Source organism: Gallinula chloropus (genome assembly GCF_964237585.1).
Source record: "Gallinula chloropus genome assembly, chromosome: 24".
Taxonomy (NCBI): Eukaryota; Metazoa; Chordata; class Aves; order Gruiformes; family Rallidae; genus Gallinula; species Gallinula chloropus.
The window spans coordinates 692,181-705,464 of record NC_140109.1 but is presented as its reverse complement, the minus strand read 5'-3'; the positions used below and the strand labels follow the sequence as shown (position 1 = coordinate 705,464).

Here is a 13,284-nt window from a genome sequence, read left to right as displayed (position 1 = left end):
ATGTGTGTGGGATTTTTTTTTTGCAGCATCTTCAGAATGGCAGAAGCCTGTGGATGCAAAGCTTTGTGGAAAAAAATTCCCTTTTTTTGAATAGCACTTGTGAGTGGTTTATCATTAGTTAATGTACTTGTTTGCAGTAAAATTACTTTTCAAAATGTTCTGTGTACTTGTAGCCTTTTTCGTCGTGTGTTTTTCTTTCCTTCCTGCTCTGTAGCTCACTCATTCTACATTGCTGGCTTGCTTTTATAGCAGCTGTTTCTGTTGTTTCTGTCAGGAGATTGTGTAGTTGTCACTGTGTGTGCCATCTCCCCAGTCACTGTGAGGAGGGTTCTGGGCATGTGACATTGGGATCCTGCAGCATCCAGTGGCGGGCACAGCCCCAGGGCAGCTGGCATGTGGCCCAAGCCTGGCAGCGATACACACCTACCCAGCCAACAAACCAAGAACCTCACTCAGGAAGTTTTTTTTATAATGCCCTTTCCCTGACAGCGAAGCCAAGTTTGCTGTATGTTGTAGTACTCTTACACACTCCTTACACTGCTGTATGCATAGAGTTATACTGGTTAACCTGTGCAGGATGCTGAGTAGCTCCACTGGTGTCTGAGGATGCTGGTTAGGCTGACAGGCATAGGCTTAGTGGCTGTTTTTGTGGAGACAATGTCTGTCCTGGTGTGTCTCAGTCTCCCCCCCCCGTTCCATTGGCCTTCTGTGCCTGTGGGGTTCTGCCACCTACGGCTGCTACTTGTCAGAAGGTGGAACAGGGCATGGAGCATTCCTACCTTAGTACCTCTCCTGTACCATGCATGTGTGGGGACCAGCAGGGCCTTTCAGCCTCTCTTACAGGTGTCTCACCTTTGTTATCTTCCTCTTCCTCACTGGACATTTGATCTCATGCTTGAGTCAAGGTCCTTTGGTCTCAAGTTGGTGGCTGATAGAGTTTCCCAACCCCAAGGTTCTGCTCTCAGCACCACCCCACAAGCCCACATCCACAAGTAAAAATGTCTTTCCTGGTTTATTGAGAAAACCAACCAATTTTCCCCTGTCCCAGCAGCCTCCTGACCCTACACATGGAGTATTTTTTCCTCCCCCAGTACATCCGTGTGTTAGATGAAGCAGTAAGTGCCCAGGACTGATGAGAGGTTCTCACAGGGACACAAACCAAAATGGTGTTTAAGGTTTACCTACCCCTTTCCCCCACCTGCTGGCAGCTGACCTGCTGTGCACCCCTCAGCTCTGGTTGTGGTGGGAGCAATGTTTCCCTGACACATTTTAGAAGGATTCAAAGCCCCCCTTGGAATTATCTTCCCCAATTTAAGGCTGCACCAGTACTGCCCTGATACCCATCAAGCAGCATTTTCCCCTTCACAGGGACAGAAGTTTGTTTAATTTCAGGTTAAATTCAGTTACCTTGCTCTGCTAATGACTCTGCCTGTGAAGAAGGGCCTGAGGACTGATGACAAAGAGCATGCTTCCTGAAAAAGTGTCCTTGGGCCAGAGCTGAGGGAATCCGGCACTGGAGCTGGGGCACTGCCAGAGACGCCTGGAGGCACCCAAAATGGGTACTAAGGGCAAGGGGGCAGGGGGATTTTGTGGGGGGAGCACCCCCCAATTAAACAACTATGCAAATCACACACATCACATGTTCCAGAAGCATGTCTGCTAAATTAAATGCATGTGACCAATAGTAGCTGATGTGGTAATTACTGCCCAATTAGTGTAAATTTAGGTGGGTTTTTGTGATCCTGTAACAGGATCAGTATGTTGCAAGCTCTGTGTAGAGGAACTCCCCCAGCACCCATCTCTGTGCAGGCATGGAGTAAATCCAGTTCCTCTACTTGGTGTACGCTGGTGTCCTGCACACCGGGGAGCGACCCTGCTTTTGGGACAAGGGTATGGATTAGGTTTATGTTTAGGTTTATCCTAATTCTCCTCTTCAGCTTTCCCAAACTCTGCTTGCTATTGACAGTTCCTCTCCAGAGGCTGCAGCTCTCTCAGGGCAGGGAATGCTCTCAGAAGGATGCTTCTGGAGGGCAACTGCAGTCTGTTCAGCACTGCTCATCACAGGTGGGAGTCCCAGCCCTTCCACAACCCCCTCTCTGGTGAAGGCAGGTCCTGTGGACACAGTTATCCTGCTTTACCACTCCAGAGACAGAGCAAGCCTGTAGCTGGGCACAACCCCATGTGTCTTGAGTCTCCTTCCCCTTCTCTCTGCAGCTCAGCACTGTATGTAGGCTGTGCTGCTCCTGGCAGAGTGTTGCTTCACCCTAGCAGGGCCCCGCTGCTCAGCAAACTTTGGCTCCCCACAAGTGCTGGGTTTTGGTGCTGCGAAGGTGGAGAAGCCCCTGGGGAGGGAGGTCTCCATGGGAGCTGTTGTGTGACGGGGCCAGAGGCTCATGCTGGTGATGGATCCTTTTGCCTGCCTGGAGTGACAGCAGGATGGAAGAAGCCCAAGACACTCAGTGCTGCACGGCTGTTGGAAACCATCTGCTGTGCAGTGGCGTTAATGAAGTGATTGAATTGCTTGTGTGCTGGAGAGACTCTGGCTGACACCCTGGGGCTTGCAGCAGCTCCCTAAGTAGATTGAGGAGCACTCAGGCCAGCACAGGCCTTAAGTGGGTGCCTGGCTCACTCCTCCATTGCGCAGCTGAGGGTGTTTCTTTATCTTTCCCTTCCATTTCTAACTCCTCTCACCACAGCTTTGGGTTTCTCTTTACAAAAGCTCAGCAATTCTTTTCGGCCGTGTTGTCTTCACCTGCAATCTGTCTCCTGCAGCCCAGGAGGGTTGGCCTGGACAAAAATAAAAGGAAGGGATTTCTTCAGGGCGTGTTTCTGTAGCAAAACTGATGCAGGGAGATACGAGGTGACCAGTTTCCTGTCCCTGAAGGAAGGGGCTGCAGAAGGGATGAGGGCAGGGGCCTCTGGCTTCCTCACTCTGCCTCAGGAGTCCAGAAACCCATGGTTCCCCAGCCTCCTAAGCACACAGCGATGGCTGTACCTGAAAATCTCCCAAACAATTGGTCATTATGGTCTGGGGGAATCGCTGAGCGACTCCGGGCAGCGCGAGTCTGATTGCTCGGGCAGGGGCGGCTGGAGGGATGCTGATGTGACACCACTAGGGTGACACAGAGAGCGGGGCTGGCCGAGTGCCTCTGAGGAGAGCCGGCCTCAGCCTGGGCACTCGCGTGTCCTTGGGCGGGGAGCAGGGGAAACCCCTCCTCGTCTGCCCCGTACACGCTCCCATTGTCCCCGCTAACAATGGGGGGATGAGCGAGCGCTGGAGCTGGTGACACGAACCCAAGTGCGGGGAGCAGCTGGCTGGCTGCTAAAGGGAAGCACTGTGTGTGCTGCAGCTACAGCCCCTGCCCTTCCAGCGCTGCCAGGGTGAGAGCCGGGCTCTGGCCAGTCCTCCTGATGGTCTCCAGCCTCAGCGTAGAGCTCAGCCCTGTTCTGTGCCTTATTTTTCCTCATAAATCAGGAATGTTAATAAACAGTTTTCTTCCCCTAAGGCCCAGCGTGTAGGAGGAGAAAATTCAGGGAAGCTATTTCCATTTTATGTAGCTTGCATTATTCATCTCTCCTGAGACAGAGAGGAGGAAGCTAAGCTCAAGATGGGGAGCAGAAGCTGTGCTCTACGTCACTCTTTCTGCCCAGCATCTTCCTAGCAGCTCCCAGGAGCTTTTCCTTTCTAACACAGGTACATTTCCCCAAAACAAAGGGGTTTGAAGTTGCTCTGGGAACCTGTCAGCTGCTTGTCTGGGGTTCCTAATGCTGCACAACCTGGCATCAGCCCACAGAAGTACTCCCCTTGATTGTCATCTTACAGGGAGGTGTCTCAGGTTAAGGTGTTCAGCAGGTGGAGGAGGGCAGTTTCACCAGCTGAAGTGGCATTTTTTCCAAGTTCCACCTCTCTGCCTGTGCTAACTCTCATACACAGACCCCGTGGGGTGTGGCACCCCTGCAAAGAGTCAGAATACAATCCCTCTGGCCCCTCACCCTGCTGGCAAGAGCCATGGATCCTAGCTTTGAGCTAGGAGCCAAGTTAGCTCCCAAACCTGCCTTGTTCCATTGGTGAAGATGTTTCTCCTTTCCCACCTCTCTCTATGCTCAGTGGAGTTCAGGTTTGAGGGACACAGTACAGAATGCAGCTCTCTTATCCCAGCAGCTGTGTGGGAAAAACCCGCAGCCCCTTGCCAAGCACCAGCAGGATGCATCGCTGCCTGGAATGGGAGGCAGCGAGGAGGAGGCTGGAGCAGGCAGCCAAGCACTGCTCCCACTCAGTCTGGGGAGCAGATGGAGAAAGCTGAGAGCTCTGTGCCTCAGCCAACCCACTCTTCCAGGCTCAGCTGGTTCCTCATCTCCTGGTTGGCTCCCACAAGGATTTTCAAGTCTCTTGCAGGAAGGTTTTAGTGGCACTGGACAGGAAGGGCTGGAGGTAGATAGAGATGTTCCTCCTCTCCTCCGGATGGATGCCAGGCTGCAAGGAGAGTCGCTCTCCTCCGGTTGGGCAGGAAGGCTGCACTGATAGGATCTTGCCTGGTGCTCCCAGTAGTGCAGAAAGGCAGCAGTGCCAGCTACAGCAGGGACCGACTATGGGGGTTACTACACCGTAGTGAATGCTCACTGCTGGCAGCCCCCAGAGAAGCCTCCCTTCAAGGCAAGCCACGAGGAGGAGCAGGAGGACACAACGTTCCCATCCCAGGGCACTCCCGTGTGACTGTGGGTGAGCCCCGGGGCGGGGCTGGCTGCACCCAGAGTGTGCCAGCAAACAGGGAGGGATGGAGGGAAGGGAGTGATGTTCCTGCTGGCACGTGTGGCAGTGCCAGGGGCTGGAGCTGATCCTCAGAGGCACTTCCTAGCCCCAGACCACTCCGTTAGGCTGAGGTCTTCAGTCTCTGGGGCTTCTCTGAACCCAGAACCGAGACATAAAACATAGAGGTTTCCAAGGAGGAGCCCTGTGGGCATGCCACGCTGGCAGAGCCAGGGCTGTGCCCCAGCCAGCCATCTCCTCTGCTGGGCTGACATGGCTGCTGGAGGCACAGCAGACCCCAGGCCAGAGCTGCAGCAGGAGCTCTGCCTGCCCCTGTTTCCCGTGGCTGTGTGCTGCGCACAGGAAGGAGGGGAGCACAGTCTCCTCCACCCCTGTTCAGTGCAGCAGTGCCACAAAGCCCAGGGGCTTCGTATCTGGGCCATGCTACATATAGCAAATGTGGGGCCCCGCTGGGCTCCCAAGGGCTACTCTGTCTCTCCAATCAAGGGCAAAGCTCTTCTGCAGGGGTGGGAAGGGCCTGGGTTTGCCTTAGTGCAGTGGGAAGCATGAATCCTTTGCAGCCCTCCTGTCAGCTACAGCTCCAGGGCCCGGGCAGCGTGGGGATGCACAGGGGCAGGCGCTGGGCTGCGAGGCAGAGGAGCATCTCCATCAGCCAAGCCCAGAGCTGTGATCCCTGCCAGGTCTGCCAGATCAATAGCTCCGATTCTCGGATGCCCTCCCTCACTGCTCCATCCCGTAATTCCTCGGCTCTAATGGCCTTGGAGAAGGTGCCAGGGATCTTTTCCCCCAGGAGTGTTGCACCCCTACACCAGGTCCTGCTGCCTGGGACTTCATGCCTCGCCTCCCCAGCAATTAGCACAGTGGGGGCTAATGGTAGGGACCAGCTGCTGTGTTGCATCCTGCACGACCCAGAGCGTGCTGCTGCACAGTGATTTGGGGGAGGGAGAGGCTGAGGACAGGGGAGAGATGCTTCCCTTGGGAAGGATGTGCACCCACCTTCATCCTAGGAGAAGGGCATCCCCCGCACCAAGATGTCCTTGGGGCAAGGCCAGGTTTCAGTTGCTGCTGCAGCATTAGACACCGGAGTCATGGTCAGGGCCTCTGCTCCCCACCTGCCTCCGGCAGCTAGTGGGGTTGGTGCCTGAGCTACCAGAAGCAGTGATGCCCCCAACGCCTTCCAGCAGAGCAGAACTCCTCCCCACGTGCCCTAGCTTTCTCTTGAGCCTGGAGCTAGGGGCATTTTGGCTGATCTGAGCTCCTAGGAGAGCTGCCTGTGCCCTGTCTCTGCCTGCTTGTCAGTCTGTCCTGCCACACTGACCCACACCTGCTGGTGTCTGCACTGCTGTGCTGCTCTGTGTCTGCTTGGCTACCTCTTTGCCCCTGTTTGTGCTTGTCCATCCTTCTGCCTCACGCCTGCCACTGCAAATGCTGCCTGCCTCCCCTCTCCATTTGTCCGTCTGTCATCATCAGACTCTCTCCTTCCCACCCTTTGGCTGCTCTCTGGAGGTCTCTGCATTAGGTGTGACCAAGGGACTCTGATTTATGGATGGGAGCCAGGCTGCAATCTGCAGTGAAGGGACTATCCAGCTGGAGAACCTCTGCAAGGAGCCTCCTGCGAATACCCAGGCAGGATGCTGGCTGCCAGCAGCGCCCAGAAACTGCACAATCACGGCTGCCTCTGCTGCACCGCCAGCCAGAGATGCAAAGGGAGCTGAAGCCTCTCGCAGTGGGACTCGGGAAGCTGCATGCCTCCAGCAGCTGAGCCCAGCTTCAGTTCCTTGGGTTGCACTGCCAGGGGTGAGGGTGGGGATGTGGGGACAGGGCTTAGCCAGCACTGTCAGCCTGTACCATCCTGGGGCATGGGTGTAGCTGTGCTGCTGTATGACCCCACAGGGTCTCCTCGGGACCCAGCTGCCACATCGGGTAGGGCCAGCACAGCAGCTCCCTGCACATCACAGGCCCCCTGGCCAGGCTGGGGGTGTCTGGTCCCATTTGGGGAAGCAGTTGGAGCCCAGATTTGGTAGAGTTAGCAGAACCTCACCATACAGCCAGCTTGCAAAACCTCAGCACCCAAACGGCACCTGGGATCAGGTTCTGCTGGAGCAGAGTATGACGTCTGGTATCAACTTTCACGGTGCCAGGCCTTTTTGCAGAGGCTATCCAGGGGCTGTGGGAGGAGGTGAGGACAGGGCAGGGCCATCCTGTGCACCTCTGCTCCTTCCTGGGGTGCCTTTGGACCCAAACTCCCAGGGAGAGCAGCTTCCTGATGCTGCCCTCCTTTCCTGCCATCTCTACTTCGCCCAGGAGCAGGGAAGAGGTGTTTTGACAGGCTGCTTTCTGGGTCCAAAGGCCTGTGTGGGAGCAGCTCTGCTTAGCCCCTTTCCCAACTGAACAGTGATGGGAGCCTTGGGGTGGGGGGTAAATACCCCTGTTCACATCCTCACTGCCACCAGCCCTGGGCCTGGTATTGCAGATGGAGCTTCAGCCGTGTCCCCCACTGCTCTTGCCACCCATGTTTCCACGTTTCCATGCTCCTGTTTCCCCCATGGAGGAAGCCTGTGCTGGGTCTTCGGAACCTTGGTGCAGGCTGGCCTTGTCGGGCCCATCTGGGGGGAGAGGGGGGGCACCTCGCCTTTTTCTCAGCAAGGCTCAAGCCAAGCTCCTCTTCCCCCTGCCGAAGCAGGCTCCTTCCGCAGCAAAACAACCCTCTCCTCGCCGGGGAGGATGAGGGCTGGCGGCTCTGCCTGCAGGATGCGGTGTTCCCATGGCAATGGGGATCCGATGCCCCTTCCCCAGCCTGCAGAAAGGGGGGGGGCGGAGAGGGTGCGGAGGGGGAAGGGGGCCAAATGGGAGCCCCCACATCAATGCGTACCCCAGCTAGGCCAAGTCCACCCCAGCCCGGGGCGGGGGCAGACCCGCAGAGGCAGCCCCCCCCCACCCCCCCTTCCCTTGCTCCCCCCCCGCGCCGCAGGGCCGGGGGCCGAGCCTGCGTGACGCCGCCGGGCCCTGATTTGCTGGGGCCGCCCCGCCCGGCCCTTCCCAAACTGCGGGAGCACCGCACCGCCCACAGCCCCGCCGGGCAGCACCAGCGCGGGCAGCACCGGACAGCGCCGGCAGCCCCGCGGGCAGCACCGGACAGCACCGGGCAGGTAGGAACGGCCGCGCCCGGACCGGGCCGGGCAGCCCCGGGGGGACGGCGGCGGCGCGGGACCCCCCCCCACCCTCTCACCCCCCCCCCCCGCCCCGCAGCATCGGCAGCCGGGCGGGATCGGGGAGGGGGGGGGTCCGCCGCAGGGAGGGTCGGCATCCCCCCGGGGCTGGGGAGCGCCCGTGGCCCCGGCGGCGGGATGCTCAGCCCGGTTCCAGCGGGCGGCGGCCGCCGAGGGACGGTGCTCGGTGCTGTCGCGTCGGTGCCGGCGCCCCCCGCCCCCGGAGCGGGGCTGCGGCACTGCCCCGTGGAGCCCGCAGCCCCCGCGGGCACGGCCAGGGTGGGCTCTCGGCTGCCCCCAGTCCCTCGCCCGCGGCTCGGGGGAGGTGGCCTGGCCCCGCAAGGGACGGGGGAGCTCTGACGCTGCCCCCGGGGGCTCTAAGAGGAGGGCGTCGGGCTGAGAAATGACAAAGCAAAGCCCGGGGCTGCTGGCTGGGAACGCGGGGCAGATGCAGGTCGTCTCCTCCATCGCACCTTCTCCCCCCACCCCCCCGCCCCGTTTGCAACCTTTGGTTTGTCAAGAGAAAGGAATTTATCTTCCCGGTCTGGGTCTGGGCTCATGGATACAGGGATCTTTGCTCCAGAGTGAGCTAGTGGGTTTGGTATTTCCTCCCAAAGACCCAAAAAAACGCTAAAAAAGAAGAAAAATCCAGCTGGCTGTGGCACAGGGTAGTTCCTAGCTCTTCCCTGGATGCCCAGCCAGGCTCAGAGGGAGCAAAGAAAGGGGCTGCTCATCCTCTGCCCCCCTGGAGTCCCGAAAGGGGTGGTCATTCACCTCCCCCTCCCAGACCTGGCCCCGCATCCCCCCATTCTGGAGGACCGACTGCAGGGCGCTTGGTGTGTCCTTCAGGTTCGCTGCTCCCCCACCCTGCCTCCCTCCCTCGCTCCCTCCCTCCCTCCCTCCCTCCCTCCATTCCGCATGTCTGCGGCTGTATTCCCCATGCGGCTGTTTGGCTGGGCTGCAAACCCTTAATTGATTCCTCTCCGCTGGATCGGACCGTCAGCAGCCCTGGCGCTCTGACAGCATCCCTGCCAGCCCCTTACACAGACCAGGGGGGCGCTGGACCAGGGACCAAGAGGCTGGGCTCCCCCACCCCAAAAACCCCCTTCCACCCTGCAGCCCGACAGGCTCAGCCCCTGGGGACTCGGTGCCATCCTTTGACAGTTGGCTCCCTGTCCAGCTGCCCGGTCCCTCCTCTCTGCTCTTGGCCCCTTTCCCTCCCTCACTGCATCGCAATGAGTCATCTCTGCTGAGCTCACCCACCCGAGCTGCAGGGGGGCTGGCGGGCCCGGCGCCCGCCGGCACCAAGGAAGGGTCCCTCACCTCAGCACCCTGAGCTGCAGCCCCTCTGCCTGCAGTGTGCAGGCACCAGGGTGCATCCCAATTGCTCCTGCCCATCCCTTGACCGGGCACAGGCAGGAGCAGGGGAAGGCAGCACGTGCCAGGCTCGCTGCAGGCAGCCGCAGGTCTGCACCACGCTCCTTTAATGGGGGATCCAGACAGGGAATGGCCTGGCCAGGGGATATGGAGAGGTGATGCTGACCAGACACACAGTGCCTGATGCCCTAGCTGACTGCAGGGCCCATGCTGTGAATCAGATGTCACGACGAGGAGCAGGCTGTAGCGCATCACCTGTGTGAGATGGGGCAGCCTGCCATCCTGTGCCACGTGCTCCCCTGTCCACACCACTGAGCTGTGTGCTGGGGTGGCAGCCTGGCTAACCGCCTCTCCCTGCCTGCCCAGGCTCCCCTCCCAGTGACGGCCACCACCGGGCACCTCAGCAGCAGGATGAATCCCACCGTCGGCATCGCTGTCATTCTGACAGGTACAGCTGGCAGCCGTGCACCCCCTCCCTGCTCTCCAGTGAGCTCGGCCCAGAGCAGCCAGGCAAAGGCCCCGAGGCTGCACGGGCATCCCCGCTGCTCCCTGTTCCCTGCTCAACCCCTGCTTGCTTCTCCCAGTCCTCCAGGCCGCCCACTGCCAGATGATCAAGGACCTGAGCGCCTGCCTGCTGGGCCAGAGCCTCCGGGTGGACTGTCGTTACGAGAACAAAACCAGCAACCCCCTGACCTACGAGTTCAGCATCACCAAGGACAACAGGAAGCACGTCATCCACAGCACCATCAGCGTCTCCGAGAACATCTACCGGACCCGAGCCAACGTCACCATGCACAAGAACCTGGTGTGCCTCTACCTGCAGAGCTTCACCACCAGCGATGAGGGTGTCTACATGTGCGAGCTGAAGGCCACCAACGACTACACCGGCAACCAGATAAAGAACATCACTGTCATCAAAGGTGAGATGGGTTGGGGTGCCTGGCCTCAGCCCCTCCTTTCCATCTGCCCCTTGGCTCGGCAGGGCCGGCAGAGGAAACCATCCCACACCCTCTCTGAGCCCCGTAAATGTCTCCTGACCCGCCCATGCCCTCCATACAGAGCAGTCAGCCCCACAGCCAGCCCCACTCTGTCCTGTGTCACACAATCACCTCTGCCTCTCTCAGCCCCTGCCTCGGGTGCATCACCCAGGAGTCCTCCCTCCCACCAGTGATGCTCCATAGTCATCCCAGCAGAGGGGATGAGTCCACTGGTGAAGGACTGGGGAGGTGTGTGGGGCGGGGTGGACACGCAGTGGGGATTTTCCACCCTCAGGTCCCACAGGAGACATTGCAGAGCCCTCAGTCTTCCCTGGCACCCATCCCCTTGCCACCTCAGTCAGGCACAGGCAGAGCTGTGCTTCCAAGGGCTCTGAGCACCCCCAACAGCCCCCAAAACAGCTTGGCCACCCCGTGGGTGTGAGGCGGGAGGGGAAACAAGGCAGGAAACCGGGATGGGACTCGCTGCATTTCTGTGGCAGAGAAAAGGCAAGAGGCTGAGCCCCAGCACCCCCCAGAGCCCCCCAGCCTTACCCCCTGTCCCCGACCGACTTCACAGCAGCTCTTCTCTCCCTCCCCACTCCCTGTCCTCACAGACAAACTGGAGAAATGCGCCGGCTTCAGCCTCTTGATCCAGAACACTTCGTGGCTCCTGCTGCTCCTCCTCTCCCTGCCTCTCCTGCAGGCCGTGGACTTCGTGTCCCTGTGAGAGGCAGAGCCCGCTCACGCAGCCCCCCGCCCGCCCGCACACACGCACACGCCCCAGCCCCCCCGCCTCCCCCGCCGGGACGCAGCCCCTGGGAAGAGGAGCCCAACCGCCGGGAAGAAGCGCAGCCCCGCTCGGCGTGCTGCCTCTCGGTAGCCACAGATCCCGTGCTCAGCACCGCCGCGGGCCGAGACCCGCCGCCACGCACCCCCTGCGCCGCAGCACGGCGGCCCCGCGGGCAGCCTGGCTTCTCCCCATCGCGCCTTCCCCGCCCCGCAGGCTGCCTGGCTGGCTCGGGCTGGCAGTGCTGGAGCTTCAGCCCCGTGCTGCCCGCCTCTCCCAGCCCTTTAACTTTGGGGGTTCGCCTGTTCTCAACTGGGGAAAGAGCCGGATTGGAGGGGTGGGGGGAGAGGGGGGGGGGATGCGAAGGGCTGTCCTGCTGGGTGCTGCGCCCGCAGCCTAATGGAGGAGGTGGGGCTACTGGAGTCCCCAGCACACCCTGCCCACCAGCAAGGTGACTTCTCAGCCGGCTCCCAGCTGCCTGAGCCCACCCCGAGCTGCCAGGACAGGGGGGGAGCACGAGGTGAGTCCTTCCTGGGAGGATGCAGGGAAGAAACTGAGGGAGCAGGTAGGGCACAGGGTGATGCTGGGAGGAGAGAGGGGAGCAGGTCTGGGAGATGCTCATCAAACGCCCCTGTCTCCTTTGGGCTGGCTGTAAACATGTTTTGGCAACGGGCTATTTTCCAATCTGGTTTTTACAGCAGAGCTGGAGGTGAGGCTTCCTCCAGTCATCCCCTGGTCCCCGTGGGCTGCCCGAGGTACTACTCGTTCTCCCTGGGCACCAGCCCTTAGCTGTGAAGAGGGAACTCCTGCTCCCTGTGTAGGGAGGCAAGCAGAGGCTCTCTGAGCTAGCCACAGCCCTGCCTCCGTCCCTGCTCCCCTCCCTGAGGCCCCTGGAGCCAGATCCAGGCGGGCTGGTGGGGAAGGGGCTCCTCTGTGAGAGCGTGACCCCAAGGTCTCCACAGGGACTCCTCTGAATCACCGTCATCCCATCTTCCCCGAGGGAAAACCAAGGTGGCCACAACTCTTCCTCATGGCACACATCCCAGTGCCTGGCCCTGGGTAGGCTCATCAGCCTTCCTCCAGCACAGTCTTCCTCCAGTCCCACCATGCTGCTGAGAGGAGCCCGTGTGCCCCCTCCCTTCTCTCCTCTCCCTCCCAGCATCTCCCTCTCTCCATTTAAGAGCAGAATCGGGCCTCAGGGCAGCCACCACCTCAGAAAGGCTGGGACCTTCCCCGGGGTCATCGAACGCAGGGAGAGGGATGCTGAGCACAGCCCACACCTGCCCTGATGCCCCACGGGACCCCCAGGAGCGAGTGGGCTGCTGCCCTGGAGCTGCAAGGAGCAGCCCAGCCAGCCGTGGGGAGAGAAGACAGACAGAGGGACAGCCCTGCTGCACCCTCACCCGGGGGGAGGGCACAGGGGGGCAGGGAAAGACGCAGGCAGGAGCATCCAGGGCGCTGGGGTGACCCCCAGCCCTGCTGAGCTGTGCCACCGTGGCTGCGAGCGATTCACAGCGGCTGCTCCCCACTCCTTGCCCTTCTCCAGACACTGCGAGCTGCCTCCTACCCCCCGAGCTCGTCCCCTGCCCCCTGCTTGCTTGCTGTCTAGTGCTGCTGAGGCCATGTATAGCTGAGGTCTGGCTGTGGCTCCCTGGGCTTGGTGGCGAGTGCCAGGGGCCGGGGCAGAGCCCAGCTGGCAGAGCTCGGATGTGCCTCCAGTCTCATTTTTTGGTGAACATTTGTAGTTGTTTCCACAGCTTGTTGTAAACGAGATTCTGTTAAGGGGGGGGAAAAAAAGAAATCCCCCCAAAAAAAGAACCCTACGAAAAGCAACGAGAAAAAAAACCAACCCCCTTCTCCTCTGGGAGTGTTCCTGTGTCTGCACAATAAAACCCTGGGTTGTGTGTTGGAGCTACAGCCACACGTGTGTGCGGCGGGGGGGCTGGGGGCTGTGGTGGGGCTGGGGGCTGGGGGCTGTGACAGGGGGCTGGGGTAGGGCTGGGGCCCATGGCAGGGCTGGGGGCTGTGGTGGGGCTGGGGTCCAACCCGCAGTGAGGGCAGGGGCAGCCTGTTCCCTCAACCTCCCCCCTCCCCAGGCAGCCCCCCCCGTACCCCTCACCTCCAGCTGCCTGAGCCCTGCGGGAGAGAAGCAGGAGACACAAGACC

At 60.3% G+C, this 13,284-nt stretch overlaps 1 protein-coding gene across 1 annotated transcript; it reads left to right on the top strand.

Moving 5' to 3' along the window:
- The first annotated feature begins 7,868 nt into the window (after positions 1-7,868).
- On the top strand, positions 7,869-11,487 carry THY1 (Thy-1 cell surface antigen). The gene is made up of 4 exons (XM_084274861.1): positions 7,869-7,917; positions 9,721-9,802; positions 9,939-10,274; positions 10,946-11,487. The coding sequence occupies exons 2-4, from the start codon at positions 9,766-9,768 to the stop codon at positions 11,056-11,058; spliced, it is 486 nt and encodes a 161-aa protein (XP_084130987.1). The 5' UTR covers positions 7,869-7,917; positions 9,721-9,765; the 3' UTR covers positions 11,059-11,487.
- The last annotated feature ends 1,797 nt before the right edge of the window (positions 11,488-13,284 follow it).

Bases quoted from the DNA above. Each gene is read 5' to 3' on its own strand.
- THY1 (XM_084274861.1), top strand. From the start codon at position 9,766: ATGAATCCCACCGTCGGCATCGCTGTCATTCTGACAG. The intron at 9,803-9,938 runs GTACAGCTGGCA...TGCTTCTCCCAG, and splicing joins CATCGCTGTCATTCTGACAG to TCCTCCAGGCCGCCCACTGC. The intron at 10,275-10,945 runs GTGAGATGGGTT...CTGTCCTCACAG, and splicing joins GAACATCACTGTCATCAAAG to ACAAACTGGAGAAATGCGCC.